At 40.0% G+C, this 19,049-nt stretch overlaps 1 protein-coding gene across 6 annotated transcripts; it reads left to right on the top strand.

Moving 5' to 3' along the window:
* The first annotated feature begins 18 nt into the window (after nucleotides 1-18).
* Nucleotides 19-18,806, top strand: LOC119720250 (RNA-binding protein 41-like). 6 transcript variants are annotated; one of them, XR_005270080.1, is made up of 9 exons: nucleotides 22-172; nucleotides 1,196-1,334; nucleotides 1,757-1,967; nucleotides 2,652-2,850; nucleotides 3,372-3,982; nucleotides 4,402-4,549; nucleotides 5,431-5,562; nucleotides 15,320-15,556; nucleotides 18,326-18,806. XR_005270080.1 is itself a non-coding variant. In XM_038189874.1 (8 exons), the coding sequence occupies exons 2-7, from the start codon at nucleotides 1,198-1,200 to the stop codon at nucleotides 5,520-5,522; spliced, it is 1,398 nt and encodes a 465-aa protein (XP_038045802.1). In that variant the 5' UTR covers nucleotides 23-172; nucleotides 1,196-1,197; the 3' UTR covers nucleotides 5,523-5,562; nucleotides 18,326-18,806. The 6 variants fall into 6 exon arrangements, 2 of the variants coding, with proteins under 2 accessions (XP_038045802.1, XP_038045801.1); XR_005270083.1 differs by lacking the exon at nucleotides 4,402-4,549 and having other exon boundaries at nucleotides 19-172; XM_038189874.1 differs by lacking the exon at nucleotides 15,320-15,556 and having other exon boundaries at nucleotides 23-172.
* The last annotated feature ends 243 nt before the right edge of the window (nucleotides 18,807-19,049 follow it).

The following is a 19,049-nucleotide window of genomic DNA, read 5'->3' as shown; positions in this document are numbered from 1 at the left end:
TAAATTAAAGAAGCACGCTGAGCGCATGGTAGATGTAGAGGGCGCCCTTTTTACTTACCAGAAAATCGCAGCAGACGACATTCGTGACATTTTGGCTCCAAATTTTGACTCTGTCATTTTCTTGGACCTGGGTGAAAACATTCGGCGGGCATATATTTAGACAGTATTGTCAGTAAGTACCCTAACGTGCAATTTTTAAAGGACTTTAATTAGGAGCTCACGTTGTCGTGATTGTTTTCTGAATTTCTTTATGAAATTCCTGAACGAATTTTCATGATAACATTTTGATGAAACTTCTGAATGCCTAGGCCTATTAGTATTAATTTTTTTTTTATATATAATGTTTACTTTGATCACAGTCTGGACATGCTGGAAAACATCCAGGCTTAAAAACTTATATTGACAACCATATGACAAGCATGACAAGTAGAACTTGAAGACGCAACTTTTGACTTATGAATATGAGTCATGAGGAATTGTTTGGGTAATCCTTACTTTTAGGACCCCGTTCCTATATACGGTTAAAAGACTCACCAAAACAGCTGACTAAATGACACTCAAAAGTGACATTCTGATATTTCTTGTCATATATCTGAACAGTATGACACCTTCTTGGATGTCAGCAGGTTTAATTTTGTGGAAAAAGGCTGGCGGGGCTTTGATTTTAGAGGGAAATTAAGGGAGAAAGATGACGATGACGAACAGAAACTGACTCAAAAACCAAGATGGCAAACTGCACAAAAGGGTAGGAAAGTCACATTTTCTTTGAAAGTGCTTTCAAAATTACAACTAACATGAATTTATCTGAAGAAAAAAGACTGCTTTAGCCTGCAAAAGTCACTTTGGTACTGGACAGTCATCTGCAAAAGTCAGTTTTGAACAGAACTCGTAAAAATTAGAGGTGTCCTAAAGATAAGGATTACCATTGTTTGTTTTTCATTATTGAAAGTATAGAAATAAATGTTTTTTTTGTAATTGAACTGAAAAAAATTATGATTTAAATTACAGACAATTTACGGGGCTAGGTCCTAGCCAAGCTCAAAAGTGTGATTAATAATAATAATTAATAGCACCAGAATGTGCAAGATGAAAAGTGTAATGTGGATATTTGTTGAATACATAAGTAAAGACATGCACGTTTTACATTCGACCATTTGTGTTAATGTAGCATTCCTGTCACGTGTATTTTTTGTAGACATGGGGGACGACCCATATGAAGATGACAGTAATGATCCTTCACAGCCACTCCACCATCCTGCTACCCCATCGGAGGCTGAGCTTCAGGTTCAGAGGATGCTGGGAGAACAATTGCACACTGACATCTCTATAGAGCAGTAAGTGTACGCACTGGTTTGCGTGAAGTACTCGTATAGTGCAAAGTAAACGACACTAATGTTATCCTGAATGTGCACAAAGACATAGAGTGTTAGGTGTCATCGGCAATAATGTACTTGAATATCTCTCCCTGTGCGGTCTCCTGTAGCTCTCCCTTTCTTGTGCACGGAGCCCATATTAAATGAAAGACCGAATTTGTGCAAGGTCCTAAGTTTGATGAATTCAAGCAACTACACGGCCAACCTGAAGGCACATTCAATCTACGAGTGGGTTGGTTGGACCTTCATTGTAAGCAATTCAGGAACACCCACTCATCTCATAACTAATTCATGATCCTTCTCATTTGCATATATCCTAATTTCCATATCCTCATTTGCATAACCTCAATTGCACACACATATTTACCTTGGTTCCTCGGCAGGCAGGTTTCTAAGAGCAGGTCGTTCACCCCGGCCACGTCAACCTTCAGACCTTTCGTTGAGCGAGCGAGTGGTCAATTATCCCTGGAGGAGTTTCAAGCTCTTGAGAAGGAGCACCAAGAACTTGAAGAGTTGAGGGCGTGCGGACTGAACGACCAGGAAATTGCCTTCAAATTGGAACATGAGGGGCGACAGCTATCCAACCTTCTTTATGTGAGTCAAGACTTTAAAGAGGACAACCAGTTCAGTGTTTGACCTCCTTTCTTGTCTCATTCAATGGTGTTTGGGGAACGATATTCCACTGTTGAATAATCAGACGCAGACTTGTAATGGAGTCTAGCACAAGTTATCACAAGTCATCACAAGTCGTCTAGTCTCAACTCAAGTCACAAGCTATTCAATCCAGCCTTGGTTTATCCCCTGTTACCTGTGATTGACCTGGGATTGGGATTGGCTGAACTATAAACATAAAAAAAAAATGTGTTGCTGGGTGCAATTATATGCATGATGACTTGGAAGTACAAGAACAAATGGACTGTGCACGCACAGCTATAACCATAAAGATGCTTATTAAAGAATCACGTAATATCAGTGCTTGCGTTTTTAAAGCCAAATTGCATTGCAGAAAACAATCATTTAAAAATTTACAGATTTTGCTTTTTTTGGTAAGACACTTCACCTTTCCTTATAAAGAGTCCTTTCTCCTTGCCACTTCTTACTTCCTTTGCTATAATCATTCAAAAGTTGCGTTGTCTTTTGTTTTGAAAAAATAATTTGAAAGTTGAAATTGTTATCTGGATGTTACTTTGACGCCTTTTTGTCCATCTGTTAATACCTTAATACAAATGTTTGCCTCCTTTGCCAATGACTCAGATATCCTTTGTCCATTTCTCCTAGCCTCACAAGAGGGGTCATTTTCTCGCTGATCCTGCCACTCGACAGAAACGTCTCAAGATAGTGGAGGACAAGATCCAAAGAAGGAACACACAACTCAACTCGTCACAAGATGCGACATCATCTTCCTCTGACAATCAACAGATGACTGATGACTCACAAGGAGGAAGTGCTTTCTCATCTCAACATCAGACATTACTTGGTAAGAAATTTCAACCATTCTTTTAGCAGTCATTATTGTGGAGAACCTTACAAAATCCTTCAAAATCCTTCAAAATCTACATTCTGTGATTTTAAACTTCAAGGGGCAACAAGCTTTAAGTAGATTCACAAGAGCTGAGTTCTACCCTTCCAAATCCAGCAAAGTTCTCTATTTTCAAGGAACTCAGAAGGTTTGGGTTAATGAAGATGAAGGGTACAGTAATGATGGATTTCTGTAGCAGGCAAAGGACTCAATTTTAACCCTTGACTCATAAATTAAAATTTGATGACTGAGAATTCACTCTCGATTTGTGAAGCCAACTTCTTGTTGGAATAATTTGAAATTTGATTTCATGAAATTGTAAAATTAGATGTGTATTTCCCATTGTTTTTGCATTGTTGTGAAGGTTTTTGATTTTTTTTTTGCAGTGACAGTTCATTAGTTCATGAGATGGTTGTGTAACTGTAAATTATTTACCACTGCCTTAAAAAAATCAATCTTGTTGGTTGGTTTCCTTGAAGGCAAGAAGTTTGTCCATCCAGATGATCCCATCAACCATCTAGATGCCATCGCTGCCGGGCTTTTTGGCAAGACCAATGAAGATAAACAACTTGGAAATGTTTCACCAAGACGAGGAAATACCACGTCCCTCATGGGCGAACCCACCAGAGGATGCAGTCCCGGTTGCCGTGACGACGGTCCTCATCCCACAGAAGAGGGAGGGGTCATTAACGAGTGCACCTCCAAGGAGAAATCAGTGGGTATCTTCAGAGAGGGATTAAGAGCAGAGTGTACATCAGAGTCCGTCGGCGAGGAATCAGTCACGGGACATGCTACTCACATCGGCCAAGCTAGACATCTAACTAAGCAGGGAGTGTCCCTAGAGGGCGCACCCAAGGAGGGGATTACAAATTGTGCCACGGGGGGTTTAGAGACGAGAGAGAAATCACGTCTTGTCCCGGGAGTGGAGGGGGAATGCATCGGTGGACAAGGTGAAGATAACGAGCCCCGTAGGCTGATCGACGTCATCAGACCTTTGTCACGAGAGGATTTATTGCTGCATCGTCTCAGTCAGGATGACATTTGTAGGATGGAGCGCTTTGCAAACTACTCACCGGGCCAACCAAGCAAGGTAGACTTAAACAATATTGACCATCCATCAGTATTTGCCATTTAACAATAGAGAATGTTGATCAAACACTCAGAGGCAAGCCCTTTCATAAACACAGACCTAAACTTCAATAGCTTCAAACGGATTCAGAATGTAGTTTCATTTCAAACACAAACAAACTAATTAAGATGAAAACAAGCACACTCCAAAAAAAAAAGTCCCTTCTCTGGTACTTGATTTTATTTTTTATGTGAAAATTTAATTTTCTGATTTGATGAGTCAACATAATCCCTTAGAAGTTTCATAATCCATGGTCCAAGTTTCAGTTATTGGAAAATGATCTTAATTTTTTTAGACCTATTTCACCAGCTTACCAAAATCGACAATACAACAATAATGACTTTTGAAAGACCAAATCTTTGTCTGTTGTTGAATTGTAGGTTCTGTACCTTAAGAACCTGTCAAGTAAGGTCACAGAGGCTGATCTAGCATCACTCTTCATCAGTTTCCAACATCCTGACAAACCTAAGATCCTCTTCAAACTTCTTAAAGGAAAGATGAGAGGTCAAGCTTTCGTGACCTTTGCAGGTAATCTAACCTGGTCAGGGGAAGCATGAGTTATCCCATGTTATTGTTTAGTTCTCTGTTTGTTCAAAAATTTATCCTTCAACAAGTTGTCCAGGTTTAAAATAATTTCGAAAAGGGAACATGTTCCACAATATCCGATTCTTATAAAAATGTGAAATTCCCCTAAATCAGGTCTACAGAAAGAAGAAGGAAAAACTTAAAAAAAAAAAAAATACAGAAAGTTTCAAACTTTCTCAAAATATCAAATATTATACCCTTATGCCAGATATATAGTTGAATATGCCAGATATATAGTTGAATATTTCCTTCTAAAGTATAATTTCATTGCTCACTCTTTTTTTGTGTGTTCTGAAGCTGCATTACCTAAAATATCATCATGTTAATACTGTACCATCTTTCAAAACACAGTTTTCAGTCCGATATTTTGCAGGCACGAAATTTTTCTGATCCTCAACTTCTTTCCTCGTTTGTTCTTCTGAACTTCCAATCAGTACAGTGCTGCTGGAAACTGAACAAAAAGCCTTAGAAATTCTTGCTCAGTTTGCAGTTTCCTCATGTTTTCACTGACTAGCCAGCCGGGCAAGTCATACAATGGTCAGACCAGATGATTGGACTGCAATAACCCTATTGATGGACGCTGAAGTAAGTGCAGTGACACACGGCAAATTGACACACTGTCATCGAAAATTCAAGACTTGTTTTCCAGCTGCATATGCCAGATGTTGACAAGATCCAAACACCAGCTGTTTCCACGAGAAGCTATTTCTTCAACTGATTGTTGCTTTTCTTTTAAAGTCTTCAAGTGTTTAGTCTTCTACCGCCATTACATTTGCACACCTCTCATCTGTTGAGTTTAATGGACCACGTCTCTTTTATTGCAGACACAGAAACGGCAGCTGATGCGATGGCACATGCGAATGGTTATCCATTGAAAGGGAAACCAGTGATCATACAGTATGGAAAGAATAGGTGACAGGGAACCAGCAGAACATCACAAGAATCTGTCAAAAATGGTAATTTCAAAGTTGAAAGACTAGACTGTTTGAGCTTTTTGTCACGAATTTTAAACAATGCATATGAGGAATAGTTTTGAGACATAACATATTTTTGAGAGTCTCTTTAAAGGTTTATTCTCTTTGAAAAGAATGAATTATGCCAGAATTCGGTTACAAGTTTACCTTTTTTTTAGTGCTAAATCATGAACAATTGATCCTCTATTCCACAGTAACTCTCACTCTCACAAATCCTCCAAAATTTACCGTGACGGTTTAGGAGGACTTTAGAGCAGGATCGAGAAATATACAGCCCAGGCACCATAACTTTACACCGAGAATTAATAATCCTAACTCCCTAGGCCCTTTTGGCTTGGAACCACCCTCAATCCTGCCAAATCCTCCAATTGCCAGCATGTAAAAATTGGACACAGCCTCAATCCTCCAAATCAACCGTTATTTATTGAATATGTTCAGTGGAGGGGTGACAATTGCCTCAATCCTTCCAAGTCTTCCAACAATCACTGTTAGTAGGTTGAGGCAGTGTCAATGACACTCAGAAGCAGTGTGGATGATATTGAACATAATGCAGGGCTCAATTATGCATGGCTGAACATAAACAATGCTGGGTACAGCCTACGTGTACTCAACACAATGCATCCTCCAAAATCAACCAACAATTTTATGCCATTCAGCCTCAATCCTCCAAAATCTTTCAAACCTGCCTTGAGGAGTTTGGATGTTTGAGGAGGGTTAGGGTTTTACATTTTTGTAAATGCCTACGAAATGTGCTTTTGATGCTTGTGGGGGCGCCCCCCCCCCCCCCCCCCATATATTAGTTATTAATTTTGGAGGATTTAGGGAGTTATCGAGTCAAATTGATCATTTATTGTTTAACAAAGTTGTGCAACCAGCAAACTTTGTGAAATCAATTATTTAACTGGAGCATGGTGTGTATATACCCAATTAGTGGGACCAACTCAATATTTCTATTTTCAAAATTTCCAACTGAGATCACTAATGGTCGTTGTTTCTGTCAACCTGAGTTATCAGATGTCAGGCTAAGCGGTGATATGCAAGTTTAATTCATCTCCTGTCGAAATAAATAACGGGAATGTTACACACCAAGGAAGATCAAATCACTGTGATTCATACAGGGGAACCATAATGCAACACATTCAAGCAAATTAATCTTATTTTTAGCTCGGCCGATCTTGTCAAGTGTTGTATATTTTATAAAGTTGAGTCGTAATGGTCGTACATGGTGCCAGACCTACATGTGTCGTTATCAGTCATGTTCAGGCAGCTACACCTCGACCAATCACGTGCTTGTAAGATTACACCCATGCCATCAACTCTGGGCAGTAATGGATGCGGTGGTATAGGTCACCGCGTGAGTACCGGGTGTGAATAAACCAGTTCCCCTGCAGCAACTGGCCTGTGACAATAACCCCACTTGTCTTTCATCGGAACAGAAACGCAGCAAATGCTATTAAGAGGAGAGGGTTGGCCTGGCACGGTCTGGGCCCGGACCTCAAGTACCATTGAGAATAATTACCCCGTTTGTGCTTGACCAGACTCTTGATAAAATCTGTTACTAGTCATACCTGGAGACGTGCTGTAGAAAGATGTGGTTGCCATGGTAACTTAACCATGAAAATGGCAAAGTACTTCACTCATACACTGTCAGTCACACTGCAATAATTTGGTTATTTTGTTTGAAATTATTTACAGGAAATTATGTGCTTGAATATGATTGACCATGATTAACACCAATGAAAACTGTTGCAAGTATTGTCATAATAATGTGTCTCAGTTGAGGATCCCTTGTTTGTAGAGGGAAAAAATGGAAAATGTCGCAGACCGTTCCCAATTGGTTTATATTTCCCAAATGAAAATCAATTTCACACGAAATGCGGGGCTTTTATTCAAGTCAAACCACCCACACAATTCTCTCTTCAAAAGAAGGGAGATGTTTGTCCATATCATCATTTGCTAGAATGAGTGTTTGGCTTTTTGGTAATGAAGTTATACGAATTTCTCGTTCAAGTCTTTTTTTCATTCACTGTCGGCTTCCAATGTGTCTTTACATATTCAAGTCATTACTCGTTTAGATGTACACTAAGTAAGCAAAATCCATTGATTTTGCCTAAAACCTTTGCTCTGGCAGATTGCAGCTACTTTAATTCTGAACTAAATGTCTTTTTATGAAGCAATATTGATTGACAGATGTCCAACCTGAAGCAGATTAAGATTTTCTTACAGCCCATTCAGATACCCGAGCCTTAAGAACACTAAACTGGCATTATTCATTTCTTTTAATTATTGTGCCTCATCATTTCGTTGATTATTTTACAGCTTCTTTGAAAGCTTTCGTGAAAAGCTGATTTTGTTTGGTGAAGTGCATGAAATATCTCAAACTTAGTCCTAAATGTATTTTTTTATGCTCCATATTGAGTGGAAGCTGACATATTTGTTCTACATTCTGTCCAAGCGATGGATGTAGCTTGATGAAGGTCCTTGTGTCAGGCTTCGGGCCCACGTGCAATTTATATCGTATGGCAATAGGTCAAGTACCGTGTGTTATGCATACCTAGATTCAGGAAACCAGACTACTGGAGAAATAGAATGATGCGGCGATGTGCATAACAATATCAATTATTAAATTCTTATCAAAATCACTGACATGGGAACTGCATAGATACTAAATATTTTGTAGCTTCAGATTGTAAGTAGTGATTAATAATCATTGCCATTTATTGGGCAGCATTTTTTTCTTCTCAATGAGTTTTCTGTTGTACGACGAGTAATCTCAAATAGTGATTCGCTAGAATTTTACAGTTATCGCTTCTATCTCTTGCATTTCATCCTTATTTGTGTTCTGTTTTTGATTTCTCATTAAAATTCTCATGTTCAGTCATGTTTTGTTTGCCATCTTTTAAAATAATTGATTTTTTTTCCTCAATTTTGGTTTCATCCTGTTTTGTGTTATTTATTTACAAATAAGCTACAAAAACGTCCCTTATCAATCCATCTTGATAACTCTTCCTGCAGCAGCGTCATTCAGAATATATCGATATTTTGTAAATTACTTCGTTCACACGTGTAACCATATATCCTGATATCCGGAATAAAAGTGTCTTTCTTAGCAAAAGTACAAGTCTAGGGTATAGACTTCCAACCACCGGAATTAGAAGTCATTTCCTTAATTAGGTGACACGACGGTTGCACGCAGGTGGAACGTACGCTCTCGGGGCTCCTTCAACCAATAGGATTGTCGAATTACACGCGCGCCTCAAATTAAGAACGCGCGTGATGGGCGCGCGAGCGTGGCGCCACCTCAATAATGGCGACCCTGATTTTACACGCATGTCATTATTATACTGAATTCCCAGTCATCTTGCCTGTCCTCCCTCCTTCAACCCTCCTCAATTTTCCTCATTGTGATATAGTTTCCGACATGCCGAGCATCATCAGCAGGTGTTTTTGCCAAAGCCCCGTCTTTTACCAATGATGACTTGGTGATTCGGTGACCCTCTTTAATTATCTGTAAGGTCATACCCAGAATCGCCACCTGCTATGAGGCTTATAAGAAATTCTTACTATTACTGCAGCGCCGAACCACTTTAGTACTGCTTTACGGTCCATGTTTCTTCATGTCTTACTCAAAAAATTAAAGCTGTCTTTAATACTCAAAATTAATTCATCTCCAAACCCAAGCCCATCTAGCAAAGCAACACCGAAGCCTTTTTGATGATACTTAAAACACATAAAGCACCCACTCTTTTCCGAATATTTTCCAAATTAATCCAAGGGATTCTTATAAGAAGTACAAACTAATAAAAAAAAAACTCCTTGATAACATTTAGATATACGACCTTTATTGTAAAAATGTCTAAAAGCTGCGTGGGTTAGGCATTTTTAGTGTGTGTAAAACAAACTTCTTGATGCCATTTAAATGTACGACCTTTATTGAAAGCTGCTTGGGGTAAGGTAATTTTTAGGGACCAAATTATGTATCTGTCTTAACTCAAAATAGATCCCTCCCACTCCTTATCCGACTAGTCCCATGAAAAAAAAAAGATATACATATGAATCACCCACTCTCTTTCTGTAAATATCTTCCAAATGAATGAGTATCTTTGCAGTAAACCACGGTGAATAGAGTAATGAGCTATTTTCCGATCTATCATTGGACGGTGCTGGCCAATTTTCGGCCTGATGTAGCATTTTGTTACCGTTTTATGTAATCATGGCAACCGTCTGGACTCATTGTGGGCTGTTTGGATGTCCCAAACGAGCGTGAGATCAGGTTGACAGCAAATCCAGTCATTATTTTGTATGATGGAGCTCTGTCAAGGTCTTCAGTTTATTAAGAATTTTAAATGGATTGGATTTTCAACCTTGTAAATTTTTAGCGACAAGAGTGCAGAAATTGCCTTCTATCTGTCAGCATGGAGTGATTACCGCTGACAGTCGAAGGTGAAAGCTGAGTTGCCATGACAAAAATCCTGTTTTGATGGTCAATTTAAAGTAAATTTGATTGCCACTGGCTCAGGTTCTAGAGAGATTTGCCGTCGTTATCGTCGCTGTTCAGAGACATACATTTATTAATATAATGGTAACAATATCGCCTTCGTATAGTGTCGTTTTACTTGATTCATAATACTTTTGTATATTGATCATGGAAGTGTAGAACAAACTCAATTGCCACTGATGGTACGCAGAAATTATGCCAGTGTATATTCTGTGTATAATCGTTGGTAACACCAATGAGTATTTCCCCTGTAACCCTTGACATTCGTTAGTACTCTTTGTGAAGAAAAAGTCGAACCAGTTTGATGTATAATGGTGGATTTTTTGCTTTGAATCAAGAGAATATTTTGTATTCCACAGAATGGCAGAGAGAGAAGATGGCTGTAATCCCGGATTTACACATCTTCCTTGTGGCAATCTCCGTCTCCCAGCAATCGACAAGTGATTTCAACTTCTGAGCGCATCTCAAAACCTCCCAAGGGTACCGACGAAAAAACAAATGCCGGCTTTTAAGTGCAATAGGGACACGGAGACGAAGCTGGATAAGACGGGGGAAAAAGAGGAGCTGCCGTGTTTGTGCCTCCTAAATGATATTATGGTTGGGTCATCCAGCCTATTTGGACAGCTGAAAATGTGCGGAAGCTGTAGAGGACGTTATCCCCGCGAGCACCTGCTGCGATTCCCGGGCCTCTCGGGTACCTCTCGCTTCGTGGTGTCTCCTTCATCGAAAGCCCTCTCATCGTATGTACAACGCCCAAGCCAGGAAGTATGTACTCTGGCTTGCTTGTGGATCATGTTTTCTCGCATTTCCCACGGGTGTATGATACTGCCTTCAACCGGATAAGCTTGTCATCCCAACAGGATTGTAATTTGTTTGATTTTTAATCCAGGAATCTGATTTATGTACAGGAATGTTGTTATGCTTTCGTCTAAGAAAAAAAAAACAGACTCTGTTTGCTTATGTGCTTCGTGCACTTGTTTTCCTATTCAAAAATCCTCAAATGGTTTTTATTTCTATGAACTCAAGTTGCCCAATAAGACTTGTGCAGTCCACTTGAAGCCTCGTCAAATGCTGTATTGTCTTTTCTGTCAAGAAATCCCATGCAGAACCCCTAATTCGCATAGTGCGACCTCCAGCGGCAGATATGCGCCGATGGCTGCTTTAGGTACAAGATTGGTCGCTGTACTAACGACTGTCACCAGAGACAAAGATAAGACCTACAGAGTTGAACAGCCCGTTTTCAAATAGTGTGGTAGAATCTGCGTTTATGAAATCTTGACTTGGTGTTGGCATTATTTAAAGCCATCAAGATCTCCAGTATTAAAACTCTATCTTGATATCACCTTCACACCCCATCGCCCCTTGCAACGACATCAAGTGACTCTGTCCAGACCTACAACCCAAGAGAGGTCATCATATACCGCGCATCGATATTCCACCTGCACATCAGTGGAGTGCAGAGTCAACCTTTTGTCATCAATTGGAGGTGTCAAGAAGGAGGAGGAGGACTGAGATCCCATATTGATGCCAGTGTAGATAGGAATCACATCGAGTCAACTCCTCGGGGATTGGAAGCTCCTTATATTATTAAACCTGTCAGGTTTTTTTTTTTGGCAATGGAGTGAGTTATTAAACGCATGGTCAGTGACGAGATGAGAAAACGCCATTTGGCCCAAGTAATGACTTTCTGTTGCTTGGTGTTTTCTTTATGCCGAAGTACTGGCAAGTGTTTACAGGATTTGATTTATTTGGATTGGTTTGTTTAATCAGGTTTATTGCTTTGCTCTGGTTTTTCGTTTCCTCCGGGATGATCAAAATCGGAGGTGGTTTCGTTCGGCTTTTGTTGACGACAGGTCGTGTCTATCGTATAGTTGGAGAAGTCTTGAAAAGTTCCAATTGATTCTTGGTTTTTGGGGCACAAGTGATTGGTTTTCATTATACCCAACTTCAACTGATATATGATACAGTTTGGAAATTGTTAAAGGTATCCAAACTTTTGTACACTTTATTTAAAATGAAACCTACATGGTGAAATTTCATTTGCTGTGACTAGCTTTTAATACTATGCAAAAATTGGACTCGAATTAAAGGTGGAGTGAAATGTTTTGGTATAAATAAATGTATTAAGAAAACCCGAGGGGAAAAGTTTATTTGACTATCTCAGCTGCTACAAAAGAAAGACACCCGCAAGCGTTTTATGGAGTAGCTCTTCATAACGACTTTCGTCTTCGTGCACAATTATTAATTTACTGCCGGACATTAATCGTCTTCTCTTCTTCAAAATCGCTAATAATTCCTCGATTCATTGGCTGCATTGATTTCAGTATAGCTCGTTCAATTGATGGGCTCTGAATATGAGCTGTTTTGACAAGATGGGTGTTCTGTATTGTGTCAACGTCCTGTGAAATTAACATTCCTCGACACGTCTCCTTTCAAGAATTTCATTTTGGCTCGTGAACTGTAGACGTACCTCTAGGTTCAAAGTAGTTAATTTTACAAAATGTTGATATTAAATTACCAATTTGGTTAAATTAAAAAGCTGGTATACTTCTATGCCACTGGAATTCCTCCGAGTGGTCTACCGTTGAGATGTCTCATATCGCCCCTTGAGCTGAATTTCTTAGATGGCGGTCTCTCCGTCACCCTGAAGCATTTTGGCTGAACCTGAAGAATTGCTAAGTGAAGTAAAAGCGGGTTACCAGCCAAAAAGTAACGCATATTGCTCGTGACTGGTACCCGGTTATTTCTGCTAAGCGCCTTATGCAGTTAACCTCAGGTGATTCGCTAACCCATTTATATCAGACCGAGTCGCGGCAGATCGCCTCTGAATTACTTCCAATTCGCTGTATAATCAACAGCATGTTGCTCGGAGCGATCCGTCTTGTCCCGAAATCCTCTCGTGTTTTATCAGGTATAAATCAAAGCAATTTCTCTTAACCTCGATCCGCGACCTGGCCTGATTTTACGAGCAGCAAATTTAATTTGTCTAGCGCCAACCATTTATTCAACTGCATTAGAGTTGTCAGTATGGGTCCTCGAAACCGTATTAAAACAATTTTCGAAAATATAATCTTACAGACTTCTTTGCAACAAATTTATTTTCATCTTCGGTACAGATTCATCATTTAGCCGTCAGCGTTGCTGACGTGACCTGTTGTGGAGAAGCTATTTTGGAGAAGCTATTCTGTTATCACTACAAGGACAACTTGAAGAAAGTGGGTTATTGCTCCCAAAGCTGGAGACTTCCAAGGATGCAAGGACGTTTAAGCGGGAGCATGCTTGACCTGCCGTGCTAAGTTTGCTCGGACGAACTGCATATTCAATGTAGTATGCGCAAGCGCATATTGCCTGAACGCAATTTCAGCACCTGGTAGTTTTAGCACACGACATCGATGGCTTTAAATGAGCTACACCCATACTTGTACTGGCGATCGTATTACAAAATGGTCTTAACTGAAGAGGTGGACTGACCCCACCGCTATCTCATCAAGCAAACTCGTCTTCGTCTTCGCCTTATCTTACTCCAATCTAATAATCTTAATGTACTATTCTCAGTGAGTCTTTTTCCCGTAATCTTCGATTTTGTGTTCGGAATACACAAGGGAGTACTTTAGTTGCCGTGGCAACCAGGCCAGATTTCTGCCGTGATTGTCGATTTTCATCTTGACCGCAGTGAGTTTGACCCTCTATGTCCGGGACGTAGCTGACTGACCCTTTCGCCAGTCAATATTAGTCCCGTTATTTTCCTCGAAATACTTCTTATGCTTCGAGAATCGTGTCTTAGGAGTTTTCTTTTTATTGTAAGGAGTGGTAAGGTCGTCGGATTTATTGCAGTTACAAAGTAGAACCATTTCTCTGAATTCTAGCCATTCCCAATTTAGGTTGGCAGTTAAAACTCCTATTAAAAAGTTCTTTTTGTTTAATTTCTTTTTCATCTTCGAAGTTAGTATCTGTCATTCGCGGATGCTTCAATTATTAAAAATAAAAATAAATTCCAGGGATTTCTCTGAGTGACACTGACGCTAGCCAATACAGACACACACAATAAACGGAGATATTTATCTTGGAAATCAATCAGCATTTTCTTGCGATTAGAATCCAAGAAATCTCCTCTCATCTCTGTCAAGTCTCTGTCAGCATCCTAACGAGAACAGGTCTTCTCTTAGAACAATCTCCTTGCCCGGAGCTTTTTATACAGTTCACCTTAATCTGGGTCTCTTTTAGTCACAGACCCCCAAAAAATCTAATCTAATGGCAGCTCTCCAAATAAACCGATCTTGACCGGTAAAATTAACCATGACCGAGGGGAAATCCAAGACGGTTTCGATGAAAATCATGCTTGGGTTCGGCCGACATCTACTTTCTCGGAGTCACTTTATAGATAAACAAAAATGACCCAACGAAGCAACCTGTAATTTACAGAGAACCTAATCTCCTATCTGCATCAAGGACGATTACAAAACACTGTAGCTTTGCTAAGTAGCACTGACAATTCCGTCATCGAGCCGACCTATTTTATTTAACTTTTGCAATTAATATTGCATCTTTGGTTTACTCAGTAATTTCACAATATCCTTTCTGTTAATTCATTATCAATATCTCGAGGGGTGTACGTGCGCGTTCTCATTTCTTGAAACGTTTAACCCCGTTTTAGGTATCCTGGCGGTGTACTCTTGTCTCTATTGTCCGCTGTAACTGGTCTCTTGTATGCCGTGAATGTAGTATGAGAAACTCTACCCAACCGCCTCGTCCTTATGACATCAATACTTCATCGGCACTGACGGAGAATAAGATGCGCAAAGCTAGATCTGGAAACATAAAGAAATCCCGTGGGACCAGTTTTATTCTCAATGAATATAGGTGTACTTTTTTATTGTGTACTTTTATGATGTCCTGGCTTTGTATCAACACAACGCATGTTCGCGTGTTTGTTTATAGCTAGGTCTGTTTGGGTGTTTGTGTAATTGATGTTGTGCTGTTCTTTGGTCTTCTCTTTCCCCTCTCTGCCCCTCACTCTCACCTCTGACTGACCCCGACCCCCTTCTTTAAGTCTTCATCCTGCAGCCTGTATCACTAGAAGCCCCTGCACTTTGTTATTTACACATCTTGTGTTTATACCATCTCGTCTTTCCTCAATGTGTTTTTTTTTTCAACTGACAAATCTTTAGTTTCCTCCCAAATCTTTCAGCCTGCGATTGCATGTAGTCTCACACTCATTTCCTCTCATTTCCCGTAAAACAGAAACCTTTCCCCGGCTTTATTTTGACACCTCTCATCAAGCGTCGTCTCTCCAACTGGTGTCTCCTTCATCAGCACCATTTACTATCGTCAGTAGATAGTGGTATCATCACCTACTCTCATCAGCGTTAAAAGGCTACGGTTCCAAAGTCAACACGCTGGAGTCCATACAGGTCTGGAGATTAATTGAAACATTCCTATCAGACTCCTGGACTATAGAAGCACAAGTGTGACGAACAGGTAGGCCCCGTTACACACTTCACACAGATATACCGCTTTGCCAAAATCAAACTTGGGTCTTTAAGAAGCCGGAATTCTAGTTTCTGGAGCTGTTCTTCACTCTACCGCGCGCCACGCTTGCGGCAAAACGTGACCTATGACGGCATTATATTAGCCATGTGCACAAAAGGCGTGCGTCACTGTTGACGTCACTGGTCGTGCATCTTTTTAATTTTGGTAATAGACAAACTTAATATAACAACTTTTTTTAGTGCGAGAGGTGGATCGATATACAATAATGGATTTTTGTACACGCCAGTTAACTAGTAATTCATTTACCACAGTTTGACAAGTTTACCCATTCCTATTGGTCGAGAGCCCGTCCCGTGGATGGTTTTAAACCGCTGAATAAACACCGCCGCGCTCTGCGCCATATCGCGCAGTACGCGCCGCGTGCGCTAATCTCTTTAAGGATATATTTAGCATTATAACACCTCACCCACAGATTCTGTGTCTTGATTGGCCGAGAGTGAGTCACATGTTACTTTCTATTGTTGCTATCTTTCTGTGCACGGCCAAAAGTACTATACACGTAGCAACCAAAGTACTATACCATTAGCAACCAAAGTACTATTTCCATGGCGCGGCATTTGTGTGCAAATGCATGCTGGTATGCGGGTTGCGCGTTGCGTGCAGCGCGTTTTGTTCCAAAGAGAGCGCGCCACATAGTTGGGTTCAAACATTTCGCGAAGGGGTAGTTTGGAAGAGAGAAATACATTTTCCACCAATTTTGTATTCAAATTGAAGTTTATTTCAACTGTTTCAGATTTAAATAATTTAAAATATTATAACCAAGCAGAATCTGTGGGTGAAGTGTTATAAAACAAATATTGAATGCTTTATCTCGTGGTGAAGTAAAACTAGCCTCCCTCGGTGCTCCATGGAGCATTCTATTTTCCCTCGGCTTCGCCTCGGGAAAATAGAATGTCCATGGATCACCTCGGGAGGCTAGTTTTACTACACCACTCGAAGCATTCAATATTTGTATACTATACGCGCGCGAGGCACATTGTTTCACAAAACATGAAGCAAAACGGTTGAACAAAATCGTTGTGAAACTTTTAACTTGTTTTGACTTTTTGACCGAAAAGGTATTTATGAATGGAAATAAATATGTGCTTGGCCGGTATTAAACAAGTACGTTTAAAACCGGCCGGGGCCTGGACGCGGATAATGGCCCTGGCATATGGCTTGGGCCATTATCCGCGACAAGGGCCCATACCGGATTTAAACGTACTTGTTTAAAACCGGCCAAGCACATGTTTATTCCCTTAGTTGTACAATAAAACCTTGACATTTAAAATGCATATATATGGAATATAGTTGTTTTTTTTAAGGGGGGGTGTTTGCTAGCTTTTTTTTTGCCTGTAAAACACGATTCATTAATGGTACAAATGTAATGGAAAGATGCCATACCAAAGTGTGTTTTTATGTAAGCCAATCAAGTAGACTGACTTGATTCCTGCGAGATGTTCATGATCACCGATCACTTACACAAGCTGATATCTATTTTTGAAATGCAGTCAAGTAACTTGATGTTGAATTATGAAAGCATCCCGGTTTCCTATTTTTCCCTGGCGGTTTCCATTTCCTTCTTATCTTGTTCACATACGTTTCTGGGAGGCTAGGGGGCGCCTTCCCGGTCACGCCCAGTAATCAACGTCGCCATTTGATCCTCCTCCGGTTCCTCTCTGTCCAAATCCTCAATCCATCATCAGCCCAGGAAATTCTAGACCCCAAACCACATCGACATAAAAAAAAACCTTTCTCTTTCAATCACCGACACCCCATGTCACCAGATGCATTGATGCAGACTTTGTAACGCGCATTTAAGATTCGTATCTATTTCGATGCATTAGTGTATTTTTCGGCGGCTTGTTCCAATGTAATTGGACAGGATTTCTACACATATGCTGACGCAGCATTAACCTCTCCGGACACTCTGAGTACGTGGGCGGTGTCTAATTATAAGAGATGGGATTTTGACGTCTCGCCCCGAAGGTCTTCTTCCTTTATACCCGCTGCTAACGGGCTCTGTAATATCATACAGCGATTTGGACTTAAACGAATTTGGAATCAATTGTGATTACGGACCGCGGATAAAACAAAATGTATTCAGCGCCTGCCTGGTAATGTTTGTACGAGACGTGTGAAAACGATTTTTGATTAGGAATGCTATACGTCGTGTACTCTTAAATTACAGAAACTACATTTGCTTTTTGTTTGTTTGGGAAGGCATTTAAAGCAAATTAGCAGCTACAAAAAATACAAAGGACAAAATTAAATTCAATTGTATTATTTCTGTGCCATTTCTAACCAAAACAAGAACTATAATATAGGCTGTATTATATAGGTGGTCACCAATATGATCGAAAATCACCGACTTGTGAGTTTACGGAATGTAAAAGATGAAAATGAAATGTGCATATACTTTTAAGTTGATACTTGCAATTTTACATGTTTTAATCCTAATAATATTTATATACTGCCTATAGGTTCATAATACAGTAAATCAATGATAAAATCTACCTTCAAATAAAATGATGTTTCATTTATTGTGTATGTAAAAAAATAGAATTGAATTCCATGCGATTTAAGGACTCATTTTAAAAATTCAAAGGTTCCATTTGTGGCTATTAAGCTGAGTATTATTCCCCGTCGCATGAACATTATGTTCCACCAGCTAAAACGTCACAATGACGTCAGTCATTATTCATTTTCTGTTGACAGGCCAAGGACTCCATGAAATCGAATTAAATCTGCGCAGATCCCAACCACTCGTGCAACAACCTGACGAGGAGTGACTGAGGCCTGCAAGGTCGGTTTGAGACGTTTGTCGGAATCCCCGAGAGAGGGATAAACTACTCAATCAAGTGAGGACTAGTGACAACCCAATCCAAATAGTAATCCTGCCGGGAATCGAACCGGGGCCAACGAGATTTGGAAGACGTGGACGGTACTAATCCACCATTTGCAATTATGCGAGGGAGGGGTGGGGTCATAGGAGATCACCCCCTCCCGATTCGGCAACACTTTAGTTAATCATGTATCCGATTTTGTGAAGGTGTGAGTTGTGTAACGCTCTTCTAACAGCAATTTACGTTTATTCTGTAACCGCCAGTGGCTGATCTGGCATCGCGTTAAGACCTAGCTCGTATGGCACGATTATATTAGGCTTTTCATTTGCTGCTTAGTTTTGGCATACAGTGACCCGTCAAATACCATTAAAATATTAAAAACACTGAAAAATCAACAGCCAACTACAAAGCTATAGCCAAAAACCGAAATAAACACATGTACATCTCTCTTACAAATCTTTAAAAGTTGAAGAATTTGACTCATTGAAAGAATCTATTGCCAAATTTTGATGTAGTTTTCGGAAATTGGAGGCTGCAAAATGATACTCGGTGTTTGTAAAAAAGAATTAAAAAATGCAAAGAAGGGTTTGTGGTAA

The sequence above is a fragment of the Patiria miniata genome, unplaced genomic scaffold (assembly GCF_015706575.1).
Source record: "Patiria miniata isolate m_02_andy unplaced genomic scaffold, ASM1570657v1 HiC_scaffold_9, whole genome shotgun sequence".
NCBI classification, from domain to species: domain Eukaryota; kingdom Metazoa; phylum Echinodermata; class Asteroidea; order Valvatida; family Asterinidae; genus Patiria; species Patiria miniata.
This window is presented reverse-complemented; position numbering and strand designations above follow the sequence as displayed.